The 14,310-nt window shown below is 35.7% G+C and overlaps 1 protein-coding gene across 9 annotated transcripts in view; it reads right to left on the bottom strand.

Annotated features, from left to right (window-relative positions):
- The window catches only part of EYA4 (EYA transcriptional coactivator and phosphatase 4), a 204,861-nt gene that overhangs the window by 33,741 nt on the left and 156,810 nt on the right, over positions 1 to 14,310 (bottom strand). For 4 of the 9 annotated variants that reach the window (XM_042819569.1, XM_042819524.1, XM_042819515.1 and 1 more), the window contains 5 exons: positions 8,329 to 8,395; positions 6,268 to 6,410; positions 5,981 to 6,124; positions 4,950 to 5,029; positions 4,425 to 4,608 (listed from right to left, as the gene is read on the bottom strand). In XM_042819569.1, coding sequence (XP_042675503.1) covers positions 4,425 to 4,608; positions 4,950 to 5,029; positions 5,981 to 6,124; positions 6,268 to 6,410; positions 8,329 to 8,395 — 618 coding nt within the window. The remainder of the gene's footprint in view (positions 1 to 4,424; positions 4,609 to 4,949; positions 5,030 to 5,980; positions 6,125 to 6,267; positions 6,411 to 8,328; positions 8,396 to 14,310) is intronic. The other 5 variants (XM_042819534.1, XM_042819542.1, XM_042819586.1 and 2 more) reach the window with 3 other exon arrangements.

Here is a 14,310-nt window from a genome sequence, read left to right as displayed (position 1 = left end):
CTGAAATTCTTATCAGGGAAAAAATGTTAGAGAAATTAAGCAGCAATAATAGTGTCTATTGAAAAATGTTCTGTTGGTGTTTTTATTTTGTCCCTTTACAACTGAGAGCAAGAGTTCTTGTTGACTAATCATTTCTATTCCCAGCATGGTGTTGATGTCAGTAAGGACACTGCAGGCACTGGAGAGATCAATAAGGTCACATTACTTTAGTTCTTTCCCCATAAATAGAACAGCAGAATTTAATTTCCTAAATGTAAAAATGTAGAAAAACGATGTTTCAGAATCACATTACTTAAGCATCAAAAGCCTATTCTTCAAAAGAAGTTCTGAGTATGCAAGATGTATGTACAATAATATAATTTCTCAGATTCCCTAACAGAGTGAAAAAAAAAAAAAATCCCAAAGCAAATTCCAGCTATGAAAAGACAAAAACTATATAATTGAACATATATGTTAATATTCTTATCACAACTTTTTCAGATCTAGAAAATTTCAACATTTTACAACAAAGATTCATTTCTAAAATAATCCATAGTAATGTACTAGAACATCTGTTCTCAATGACCATGTTTAATCTACCAAAAATAAAATATAAAAAGACTCTGTTCTAAATTTTCTCTGAAATAATCTAACCACTGAAGTAAATAACTTCAAGTTTCATTTAACATTAGCCATTACCTGTTGCCCCAGGCTTCTGCTTGGGTGCACACTCATTGTGATTGCATAATTATCCATTAATCAGTACTGTAACTAATCACCGTAGCTTCTAAGTTCTAGATATTTAGAGCCAACTTTATTTCATTAACTAATCTCTAAATCAGAATGAGCAGCTGTCTCTTACTTGAATGCAAGGTATGCATCTATTTTAGAATGCAGAAGTCTGTAGTGCATGTTTTTCTGAACAACTGTAGGCTTAATTGCTTGATTTGCTTTTTACCAACAGCAGACTAAAGGAGTCTGCTGCTTTTTTTTTGTTCTCAGTTTACTTTAGAAATCAGGTCAATGCTGATAGAAGAAAAACTTACTCAAAATTCAGCCATGTAAAAAATGTGAGAAATTCTAGTACCAAAGAGCACTGAAAACCTTCCCCTCATAAAGAGCTCCTACTGCAGCTCGTATTAGACAGAAATTTTATTGCCATGTTTGAAATTTTTTAGCTTTTCCAATATTCAGCACATGCCTAATAAATCCACTCCTTAACTTTCTCTCACTGGAAGTAGGAGCAGCATCTGAGATTTCATAAAACAAGAGGAAAATGTCAAAACTGGAACATAGAATGACCACTTCATCACAGATGTTCATGCACATACTCATATCCTGGTTCAGGTCCAGCAAGAGGACTTACATGCCTTCTAGCAGCTCTAATTAAATGTTAGGGAGTTACAACACCACGGTTACAAACGGAGGTGGTCCTTCCTATCCAGACCATTTTTTCCCACCTGTAGTTGGAACAAGCATTCCCTCCTTCTTGTTAAAACACAGCTGTGCCACTTAAGCAAGAGAAAAGAGGTGTGGGCACAGGTCAAAACAAGTGTTCTATGACAACTTCTGACATGTGTAATGGGAATGGAAAGCTACTACAACTGGCTTGCGTGCGTTCGCATCCTCCTCCAGGCGAAAATGTTCCAGCCACTGGGACAGGGAGCACTGACACTTCTCCTTGTCAGTGAGACTTTCATTTGTGTCGCTGTCTCTGGATCCCAGAAGCCTAGTGAGTGTGCTTTGATCATAAAATCAATAAATTGTTAAATATTCCTAATTCTCATCGTAAGTCCACAAGCACCTCAAACAAGCCAAACATTTGCCAAGAATCCTCTTTTTTAATAGAGGCAAAGCCCAGAAACATAATGCGTTGCCACTTGTTACGAGTAGCAGAGAGTGTAATGCAGAGAGTATCAATTTTCATCTCATTTTCTTGGTCAACAAATAAAGAAATCTTGATCTAATGGAGCTTTGTTATTACAAGAAATCCTTGTAATATGTGGAGAGTATTAGAGGTTAACGTGAATTAACAGCAAGCAAAGATAGTAGAAGGGTGAAGTGGCTAACTGTTTAATCTTATGTTTTACATGAAGTAACTCTTAGGATTGAGCAGTGAAAGTGCTAGACAGCAAGTAAACATGGTGTGTACTGAATCTCTGATTCAAGTCAGTGCATCCCACTGATGTAAATTTATTTTTACAGTGACACACAAGGGCATAGGCATGCCATGTATTCTCAAAGTGGGTGTTGCACTCTCAGCAAAGGGTCTCATGACCAGTTCAACACTTGACAGAAATAAGGAATGAGTGGGCAGGTTTGTAAATTCAGATGCACAACCTACTTAACAGGAAAAATGGTTTGTGGATTAAGCAGTCCACAAATAAGAAAAGTATTTATTGTTTCATAGATGTGCAGCCTTCAATATTTTTGAACCTACTTAAGCTATGTAAGATTCCTTTCTTTTTTCAGTGCTATTTGATACCAAGGGAGTCTGTAACACATAATACATTAACACAGAATTTCTAAGAAAATGGAAGGGAGAGACAAAGAAGGGAGAGGGAGAGGGAAAATTCTGTCTGATTTTCTCAAATAAAAATATAGAAGAATAAGACTGAAATAAAGATCAGATATGAATATACTTTTAAATGTAGATTATAAGTTGGCTCTATCGTGAGTGTTTTGCAACTGTTGGAATTTCACTTAAGATATCTGTTAGATTCTCTTCCTAAAATTCCACTCTGAGACAATTTGCATTTTCACCAAAAAACAATGGCATGTGCATTAGCCAGAGAATTTGTTGCTTCATTCCTGGAAGTGTTTAAGGCCACGCTGGATAGGTCTTTGTGTGTTCTTATTTACTGGGAGGTGCCCATGGCAGGAAGGTTAGAACTAGACGGTTTTAAGGTCCTTACCAAAACAAACTGTTCTATGATTCTATGATCTCTCCATACCCATAGCATGTCATACCACCAAGATACATGTGCATGCATAGATAGACAACATTTTTAAATTAAAGTTAGCAGAGGAAAACAGCTGGAAGAAAAAAATAAATCAACTCATGCCATTAAACTTGCCAAAGATTTTAGTGAATTTAAGCAGATTATATGAAGTATGAAGCCTTGTCTATACTCTTCTACACAGTACTTCCTTCTTTGTACAAATTTGTTATTATAACACAACAGCTTTATTGTCTAACTTTTCAGTTAGATTTTTCAGTTGTTATGATCAGAATTAGGAATATTTACACAATTTATTGATTTTATGATAAAAGCACACTTTCCCTTTTCAGACCCTAGTTCAAAATCCAGTTCGTTACTCTATTGATAAATGACCACAGCCTGTGGGTAAGACGGACATTTTACCACATTGTACATGTGAAGGCAGTGTCCCCACAAGATTGCTCCAACAGTGTTATGCAAGGTAGCTGGCAATGATCTCTCTTATATATGCCATAACCAGCCTTAGTGAGCTATTTATGACATGAATATATCATAGAACTGGGCTAGATCTTTAAGAAATTCCTGGAATAATATAAGTTATACATGAAATTGAGCATGAAAAGCAGATTCTTTTCACACATTAAGGGTATCACACACCTAAGCCATTTTCATGTGTCTCACCTAAGAGATTTTCATGTGTCTATATTGTACTATGCATTATTTCAAAAACGTAAATTTATTTACTGCAGTGAGAAAATAAATAGGTGAGAGTTTTGGGAACCTAGAAATTCCCAAGTCTAGCATGCAAAAAAATATTACTTGTTAACATCTGCATTTGCTTGACAGGAATGGAGAATGGAGCAGGCAGAGGACTGCGAACTAAGTTATAAGGAGAAAAAATGAAGATATCCAGCAGTGATGCCCTAAGAACACAACTATATAAGTGTGTTGTAATGCATATGCACGAGGGGGCAGAGTTGGGCAGGCAAAATTAGCCTCCTCATTTCTCCTTGGAGCTTTCTCTTTGTAGCTTCAATTACTCCATTATTTATTTATTTATTCGGTAAAGCAATGTGCTATTAACTGATTGCCCTATTCTTACTAACCTAAGTTTGTGTATTAGCAACTGTGGCTTGATAGAATGATTGGAGCATGATTAAATGACAAGCAACATCTTGTTTAAATAATTTACAGTAACACTTCTGAATATGGAGGTGGACAGTGGAGTGTCCCACTGTCAGTAACAGTAGAACTGACTGAATTTTTCATTAAAAATTTACTACTACAAGACCATTGCATTGCTTTTTTCAACCTACTCCTTCAAAGAAAACAACCTCAAACTGCAAGGAGTTTTAGCTAACAAACAAATTACACAGGTCTCTTGAATAAGCATACAAAAAGGGCTTTTTTTGTCCTTGAGTTTAAAACAGTATAAAATCAAGGCAAAAATACAGATCTTGGCTTCATACAACTACAGGGAAAAAATGTAAAAATTGTTTTCACCTGAATGCAGATCTGTACCTGGTTGACTAGTCAGGCCAGGGAGAGATTCCTGTAACTGGTAGGTTGATGATGATGATGAAGTGCCATCGGCCGTGTTGTTTGAGGTCATATATGCACCATATGTTGATGCTGAGTAATACTGTGCATACTGGTTTTGGCCAAAAGCTGTGTATGATGGATAATCCTAAAACAGCAAAAACAGTTAACTATGTAAATGAAGAAGTAATGTTTTCATTAAATATTTCTGCATGCAATGATGTGATTTATGCAAAGAGCTGATAGCTTTTTGTCTAGATTTTTTAACTTGAGAAAATTTACTAAACAATTAAAGGGAGATTGATAAAGTATTTAGGTGCCAAAAGATGCAACTAGGCATCCACACGGATTTTCAATGCTTTCCACAGAAAACAGTACTTAACTACAGCAAGTCCAATTCAGCATAACAAGTCTAAATTGAAATAACATTCCATCACTGGATTTACATAAATATTTTTTTAATGCACAAACAAGTGTTGATATTCGTACCTGTTGTGAACTACTGAAGTTCGTAGAATTTGAAACAGAATTGTTTGCATAAATAGTGGATGATGGTGTAAAACTAGAACCTAAAATTAAAAAATATGATTCATTGCAAGAACATGTTTCTGAATAAAAATATAATTCTAAATACAGGATTTCATGTTAAGACATTAATGAATTGGAGGAGCAAACAATTTTTAGTTTTCCATTTAAACAAGAAAACATCTAATGAGCATAGATGAAATGCTGCTTCCATGCATATAAGCATACCTTCTTTTTTCCCACAATAGAAGAAAGTTATTTGCAATAAGTTGTTGCAGTGATCACAAAATCATTTTTCAATTTATTACAGCGTCTCACTTTCGTTCAAATATTGTTATTCTCTTTCTCCTTAATTGCCTAAGTCCTAACATTTCAATGTTCCCTTATGAAGCAAAAATCTATTTTTTAAGAATATTTAAATGATCTATGTGTTTTTAATCAATCTGTTATGAGGCTTGTCCATGTTTTCAACTTCAGATGATTAATACTATGTTTATAAGATTTAATATTGCGTTAAAAGATAAAGAAGTATCCAGATAAAATAAAGTATCATTGAGCAAAAAGAAATAAATAATAATTGCACAATAAATGAAATACTAAGTATGAATTAAAGAGAAATGGTAATAAATTATTTTTTTTAAAGGGAAAAGCATCAGAAGATGTCATGCTCAAAACATGTAAACAAAGGGAAGTGACATGTGTTCCCCAATAAATACAACAAATGCTTCCAGTCCTGCTCCATAGAAAAGTGAAAGTGTAGATGGGGACTGCATTGCATGACCAGATCTAGATCAGCAGATGATAAAAAATGAACATATATGCATGTGTTGGAAAAACTAACTTAAAAAAAGTAGCTATATTTTAGCGATAAAAGTAGCTGCCAATGACAACCACATTTGCTAGAGTTCTGAAACATGAACTGAAAATGTAATGAGGAAACAGGGACCACAAAGAGCAGCAAGGAGAGATGACACATAACAGCAAGGGCTACTCACCTGGCATCTGATAAGAATACGGTGTTTGGCCTGGCTGTGGGGTGGAAAACCCTGGGCTGTAACTGAGGCACCCACTCTGCAGTGGTGACTGTGTCTGCGAGAGCCCACTTTCCGTCTTGATGCCTGGCAACATTACACCCAAATCTGTATAAGAAATTAATTTTCAACTGATTCTTTAAAATACTTTCTCACAGTGGGGAAAATAAAAATAAAAAAAAATAGCAAAAATGTTCACATCAGCATTTATCTTACATCTACATAAGACAAAGTAATAAGAGGTCAAATACCGTAAGTAGGTAGGCTGTATGGCTGTCCTGTCTGTGAGTAGGCTGTATAGACTGCTGGTTGCTGCATTCCTGAATACTGGGTTTGTCCGGCATAGGCAGACATTGTTTGAGCTGCTGGTGTAGAAAGAATGTGTGGATAGGGCCTAAATATCAGGAAAAATAGCATTACTGTGGCAACAAATACTTTGTAGGTTAATTCAAGCAATAAAGAAAAAGGTATCCAAAAGCAGTTCATTATTCTGCCAACTCCTCTTCTTATGGGAGTTATTCCATCTTCCACTGAAATAAGCTAAAAAACTCCATCTCACATTCCCCAAGGCACTGTGAAAATTCTGTGCTGTCCCATCACCACAATTTAATTCTTAATATTCTGTGTCCATCTGTAGATGAGCTGTGCCACTGCTGTAACAGTTTTATATGGATTCAACCCCTTTGAGATAGGAACAGTACACTTAAATCAGAAAAATCCTCAAGCTTATTTATCCAGTGCAGGGAAACTTGGACTGGAAGAATAAATGAAATACAGAGGAGAACACTGAAGTTACTACCTCATGCCCTCTATAAATGGTTCTGCTTCATCAGATATCTAGCCTCTGGCTTCAGTGGGAGAAGCATAGAGAGAAGCATGAAAAATATTAACAGCAACACTTTGTTAACCAGAAGGGCTTTAAATGTTTGGGAAATAGAATGGAAATAAAAATGGTCTTTAATTTATAAATACTGGGGTTTTATAGGGAAATTGAATAAAATCAAGTTTTAAATTTTTGCCCTCCAGAGTTGCAAAAACATACAGAGAAACATTTGTCTTGGATTGTTTTGTAAGTCAAATAAGATTTTATGGACCAAGAGCTGAATAAACATACTCTGCAGAATTACACTTACTGAAATCTGGCTATTAAAAGCCATGACTAAATTTCAGATTCTAATTTTTTTTTCTTTTTTTTTCTAATTAGTTCAGTACATTTGGCAGCGGTTGCTATCAGAAAAGAATTACTCATTAATTTAGATGCCAATAAATTATTACAGTAAATTAAAAATTCTATTAAACCTTGTAATGTATTTGGCCAAATGTATAAAATATAGTTTGCTAAAATGTGTTTTAAGTGGAATAAGGAAGAATGTTTTTAGTTTAGACGCCTACTTTCTCAATCAATAAATGCTGGCTAACATGATACGAATGCAAATTTGGTGAAGAAATTTTAAAAAGCCTAATCAGGTATAGTTTTAATGCTTTCTCTGTATCAAATTTCAAAGTCACATAGGTAGAGTATCAAAAGCACTGAAATAAATATATGGTATACTGAAATCAAGGATACTTGTGCACAACATCACATGTCAAACAAGTCAATAGGCTGCCCATTACAGTAGTTTCATAAAAAAATCTTCAGTGTTTTCCATAAAGTTAAAAAAAGGAAGAAACTTCCTATTCCTAATAACCCTGCTGGCTTCTGAAAAAATACATACATAAACAAACCCTTTTTTTTTTTTTTTTTTTGAGAGAGAGAGAGAGAGAGAGAGAGAGAGAGAAAGAGATTGAATCTAATCCAATTTAATTTACTTTGTTTGATATTTTAAATCTTACAATATTGGAGGAGGAAAGGGTGGTTCATAATTCTGGAATGTTTGGAACTATTTGGCAATGCTAGTACTGGAACAGTCTATGACATGTTTACCGTTAAGTATGCATGTTGCACATGCAATTGTGATTTCTAAATATAAACTCTCTTCCTCAAAATATGTCTGTATGTAATGCCAGCACTATTAAAATGCTGATGTGTGAGAATGTCAGTCTATTTTTTTTTTCCTTCCACTGTGTGTAGAAACTCAAAAGATATTTCTTGTGCAGCAATACAGTATTGCACAAAGTAGATGTTACTCCGCATCCATGAGAGAGGAAAAAAAAATGGACATAGAATTGTAGTGGATTCATTATGGAGGTTTAAGTATTTTCCTTTCTCTCCCTTTCTTCTGCTGATCAATATATGTTTGCAGCAAACCACAGAACTGCCTATAACCAAGGTCAGTTCGCTATACAAGATTACAGTAGGTACAGACACTAACTTGGAAGGATATATCTGCGGAGAGTACTGGTGCGCTGATCTTGGGCTATAGCCACTACTTGTTATTACTGCAAAACAGAAAACAAGAGTACAACAGTTAAAAACGGTATGAGAAGAATATAGCCAGTCTAAATACTACTGCAGTCACGTTAGCAGAAAATCTAATTGAAATGGACAGCTTTTACATGACATATACGTCACCACAACTGTAGTATCTTAATACACAAACTAAAACGTTTGGCAAATTTCCAGATTATTCATTGTTTACTGAACTCTTTAGTTGTTGTGAACGTTTTAAGCTTAACAGGCTTGTTTCTGAATTTATTGCACAGGCATATAATTCACACACGATCCGTGATCCACACAAAATAGATTTTTCAAATTTGCATGTTGTATTAAAATAAGTAGTTAAAAGGAATCTAGTGATTTAAAGTATCACATTGCATGGGATTGAAAGAACATGCCTATACTTTTAAAGTCTCATATTAACAAGTTTAATTTTAATACTGGATAGTATTAATAGTGATCCATATAGGTGTTTCAGTTAGCTTACATGATGAGAGATATCCAACTGATCACTAGGAAATGAATACTTCTCCTTATCAACAGGCTGATTAGAACACAGACACTACCAAAAATAGCTGTATTTCAAAAGTAAGCATAAACAGTTATGTTCAGTAGCCATCAAAATTATATATGTCTACACCACGAACAGCTGCATTCTTCCAAGAAAACTAACAGAACAACAGTCATATCCCATTAAAATTTCATTCAAAAGCAGTGCTCACACTGGATTAATTCCAAGTGTTTGGAAGTTTCTCTTTCCTTTAGCCATCTGTCTTGACTAAGACAGATGTATTCCAAATATATGTACTCTAAAGAGTTGAACCAATCCCTTCAGAGCAAATCCATACTGGGCAAACATACAGAGTGTCTTTATTAGGCCATCTGCTGCTCATTCACTTTTCAAAAGATTAAAGTAGTACACAACGAAGCACTGGAATTTCTTTAGTCTAATCAATCATAGTTGTACTTCAAAGTGTACCCTCTTCCTGAGTTGTTCATAATGGTAGTAGCAATGAACTTTCAGAAATATATAAGTGACAAATAGGTTTAGGTTCCTAACTATTTTATGAAACATGATATATGTCTACGTCTAGGTGTAATTAACATCTTTGAGATCTACTCCTTTGAACATATGCAGAACTTCATATTTCTGAGGCTACTTTAAACACATTTAGAACATGTAGGATTTTAAAAGGAAAATACAGTAGGAAAAACAACAACAAACACATTAGCTTCTTTTTTAAATGTGCAGTTGAGAATGGCTTGAAAATGAGGAAATGGATAATTTTTTGAACACATGCTACCAGATCTCCTAAAAGAGTTGCTGATTGAAAAGATATTAAGGGATAATCTGCAAGGGAAATCTGCTGAATTTAATATTATATTATTGGATGTTCTTCTCTGAGAATGCCTTCCAATGGTTTAAACTTATTTTCTAAGTGTGCATAAAGATATCCTCAGAGTTAGATGAATGTATAGCTGTATATAAAAACAGAAATAGCTCGTAAAACCCTAAAGGATGTTGTTATTTATTTAACTCCTGAAGAGTAATTAGTCTTAGCCTGTTCTATCACTGTGACCTTTCTGAAGACAAACAATAGCTAACAGAATGACCTTGGTGATTCCCAGGGCAAGGAATTTTCATGATCCATTACCAGCTTATCCGATCCTTTTTGACCATACTGCTCCACTTTTTGTCTATTGTTTGCTGAATGACACATCACTTGATTAATCAATTTGGTTAAAGCACATTTACCATTCTACTACAGTAGGCACAAACTACCAAAAAAGAGAGAAAGAGAGTAAAAGAGGGGGGGAAGGAGGGAAGGAGGGAGGCAGGGAGGCAGGCAGGCAGGCAGGAAGGAAGGAAGGAAGGAAGGAAGGAAGGAAGGAAGGAAGGAAGGAAGGAAGGAAAGAAAGAAAGAAAGAAAGAAAACAAAAGACAGTTTATTTAGATCACTTGAGTTATCAGAAACTAATGTTTTTCTGCAAAAAACTGTCCTTCCTGTTTTTTAAATTCTTTTTGCATATATATATATATAAGAAAATAAAAAACAAATTGTGTGCCATTCCAATTAAATAGCTTTTTCACTCTTTCTCTGGCAGTCTTTTACATCAGTTTTTGCACTGCATTTTAGGATGTGGGATATTTGAGAAACACAGGGTACAAGAGCTGGCATACGAGAATATTATGACTATGTATCACAAGTGAATTATACCGTAAATCCCAGCTCAGATTGGTAATTCTGAGGTTTATCAGAATTCAACAGTTGTCTCTGTTTTCAGAATTATTCTCCTAACCCTACTTCTCTTTGGTAGGGAGGATTAGCAGTAGGGGAAGTGGTAGAGGCAGGATGTTACATACTTTATAACTTCTTAATAACTTTCTAAGCATAGCTTTCTGTAGCCACTTATAAGAATGGGCTAGTCACCATTGTACTGTGTTATTTATGAGAAAATCAAAACTGTCTCTTCCCTGAAAAACTCAAGTATTTCTGAGATTTCATTATTGAACTTTACCTGCTCTTCTGGGCAGGTGTAATACCCTTGATTTCTCAAGTTAAAAGCCACCAAGCTGCACACTTCTGAAAAACAATAGTCATATTTTGCACATGCCCTGGAGAATCACAATTCAGAACTTGGCAGGTAAATTCTCCATTCAATGGACCCGCTTTCTCCAGAGGTAGAAGTTCTGGCTGATCTGTACCACGCAGGGTCCCAGCATCTCCAGCCTCAATCCCACAGGGAGGAAAACATGGAAGGTGGAGTTTCAGAAAAGGCAGTAAGGCCTGAGAACAGATGCATAAGAGTCTCCTGGGCTCAAAGTTTGAGGATGGGGTAGGAAACGGGTTGAGGAATGAAGGTGCTGGCTAAGAAAAGAGACTGCTGGCCAGGGTTGGCTGAAATTGAGAGGCAAAAGTTGCAGTAGATATGAATGTGACAGAATAGAAAGAGGAAATGAGAGAGATAAGAAGAAAAGCAGATGTAACTATGCCCTCTAAGGAACACTCCCAGCAATAAAGTCTGCGAGAGCTGAGGCTTGATACATCACTGGGGACACATCCCCAACCTAACAAATGTTGATCCACAGAAGAGAAAAGAAGGTGACAGCCAGCTCACTATTTACCCTGTCAGCCCAACTGGCAAAGATAGCAGTAGAGAGCTGAAATAACCAGAAATCATGCTGATAGCATGTGCTGGGCTCATCAAATCATCACAGACTAAAATTTTGTATTTTTCCATTAATCATCCGGAAAATTCTGTGTGAAGAATTAGGTTAAAAGGATTGCATTTAAACAGCAAATTTCAATTTCTGCACAAAAGGGGACCAGACAAAGGTATGTAGTGACGGCGTTTCCTAACCTTGCCTTTATAGCCTTTAGAATTTTTTTTTAATATTCTTTTTGCATGTAATAAATTTTAAGTAACAAAGACGACAAGAACTTCAGATGTTTCTCTCCACTCCATTAAAATTATAAACAGTTCCCAAATTATTCCAGTATCCTAAGCAATTTAAATGCAAAAATGCATGCATTTACAATACAGCAGCTGTAGCAAATTCTTGGAGCATAAAATTGCTCATTTAAGACTGTTCTGCAATTCTCCACACCCTGTAAGTATCCAGCCCTACAAGAGCCTGCTACAGGATTGCAAAGATTCGAATTGAGTGTGCTGATAATAATTACCAACTGCCAGTCTTTGAGGGAAAAGATGGAGGAAGAGGGTATACAGTATGACTACCTTGTCACCCTGAGCTAAAAGGCACATCTTTTTCCAAGGGTGTCACTCTGCAGAAGGATGAGACCAAAGCCCTGATCGTGGACAGCCACATGGCAGCCAGGGCATGGACACTGTGGCAACTCTCTGTGGCACTCTCATTCTAAATTCCGTGTTTTATTTTTCAACTTAATACTAGATATGTGAGGTTTCTTCTTTAGTATATTCAGTTTTTGTTTTTTAAACGTGACTTGAGGCTGGCACATTCAGCATAAATTTGCAGATTTATCATAAAACCACAAAGGCTTTCTTGAAGGCACCTCTGATTGCAGGATGCCAAGGATGGAACAAACCTAAGTGTTAGACAGTAGTTTCAAAAAGCTGCATTGCTCTTCTGTCAAAAATCAGGGTTCATCGCAGTTACCTGCAAGGCCTAATCTGTCTCTGCTATAGTGTGACTCATGCAGTCTGTCATCACTTTCTATGTTAAAGCTAGTCATTAGGAACAGAGCTGGCTACTGTACACACAAAGAGCTTGTTCAGCCTTACGCTCAGCCCTAGAACACATCACAGGTTTTTACTGCCTTTGGAGCATGGGAATCACTTTTCATGGGGAGAATATGATGGAGAGAAATTCCACATGGCACTTTTAAATGAGCCTCATCACCATGTGATTTTATTTCATAAAATATTTAATAATGTTTCTAAGTCCTTCTCTACTTCACAAAGGTTGCTTTAGTTCTTCTGACCTGTTTGTACAGGACAGAGTATAGGTGTTATCCCTCCTAGTGACCTATCCGTCCAGGCTACATGTTTGAAAGCAGCAGGAAAGTACTAGCATTACACTTTGTCATGGGAGTAACACAAAGCTGCGAGTGATTTTTAGGAAAACACAACATTAATTGCTGGGCTTTGCTAAGCATTGTTTTCAGTTGCAGCTGATTTGTCTAAAAATTTGTCATCTTTCTATTAGTTAGTGTTTGTTGGTTTTGGCAACACATTAAACATCCCAAATCATCACTTAGATTAAAAAGTCAGAGGAATACTTTGTGTGAGTTTATATTGTTTTTTACAATTTCTGCCACAAAACTGAAAATTTTCCAAATTGCAAGTAATATTAAAAGACAAGTAATGGATTTACACTTTGTGAAAGGCTCAACAGGTTAAGAAAGCAGTTCTGCCTCACATATAATGATGCAGACTGCTAATCACTCTGACAGGCAGACTACTGATTTCCCACCGTGAGTCATCATACTCATTTAATACTTGAGTTTGTGGTCTACAATGAGAATTGGGGTCATTTTTCATTTGAATATGTAGGCAGCTAATGGACAAAAAAGACTGTAAAGCTCAAATTCTTTCATTTTTGGTGGCACCTTTTCCAAATCTTTAAAGTGTAGAGATCTCTTGTGCAGTCAGTGGAAGCTAAGAGTGAATGGCATCCTGTGAAATCAAACTGTTGTTTAGGTAACTAAGCACGAACACGGGACTGCAATTTTGGCACCTCCTTTCTGAAAATGTTGCCTTAGCCATGTTTTTACACATGGGATCCAGCTCAGGTGTCTTAAATACACGGCACAAGCTGATAAAATTTCAATAACAATGCCAAACTGGTATATAGACAGACATTTTATGACCTGCACTTATAACATAATTTATAATATTTTAGGACAGAGTAACAATAGCCATGGGAGGGGGGAGAAGGGAGAAGGGAGAAAAAGAAAAAAAAAGGAAAAAAAAAAAAAGGAAAATAAGCAGCTGATTTTTAGCAAAAAGTTTTTTTTTTTCTTACATATCTTATTAGATTTTAAGTTGATGGTGTTCCTTTCATAATGAGAATAATGTTTTCATTCCTACTAATCAGAAAAAGTATACGCTTGCTTTACATTTCACAATGGACCTTTACTTCACACACTTAAATTTCAACACTTTCCTGAATAATGAACTTCAGAGTATGTCTGGATTTACTGATGCCTAAAAGCAGTTCTGGAATCATACGCTCAGTTTCTCTGCTTTTAAAACATTTTGATTACGCAGAAACATTGTAATTTCCAGAATATTTTAAATGGGTTGTGACTACCTATGTCTACCAAAACCCACAGCATGGCAATTCTTGGCTTCAGTAAAATTTCAGTCAGGCTGCTACTGAGTTGATATTTTCAGATATGAAATTAATTTTCCCTTCTCTCTTATTAGAAGG

The sequence above is a fragment of the Centrocercus urophasianus genome, unplaced genomic scaffold (assembly GCF_019232065.1).
Source record: "Centrocercus urophasianus isolate 14NV4802_14NV808 unplaced genomic scaffold, USGS_Curo_1.0 seq_10, whole genome shotgun sequence".
Classification (NCBI taxonomy): Eukaryota; Metazoa; Chordata; class Aves; order Galliformes; family Phasianidae; genus Centrocercus; species Centrocercus urophasianus.
Note: the sequence above shows the minus strand (reverse complement) of the source record. Positions and strands in the feature narration are given on the sequence as shown.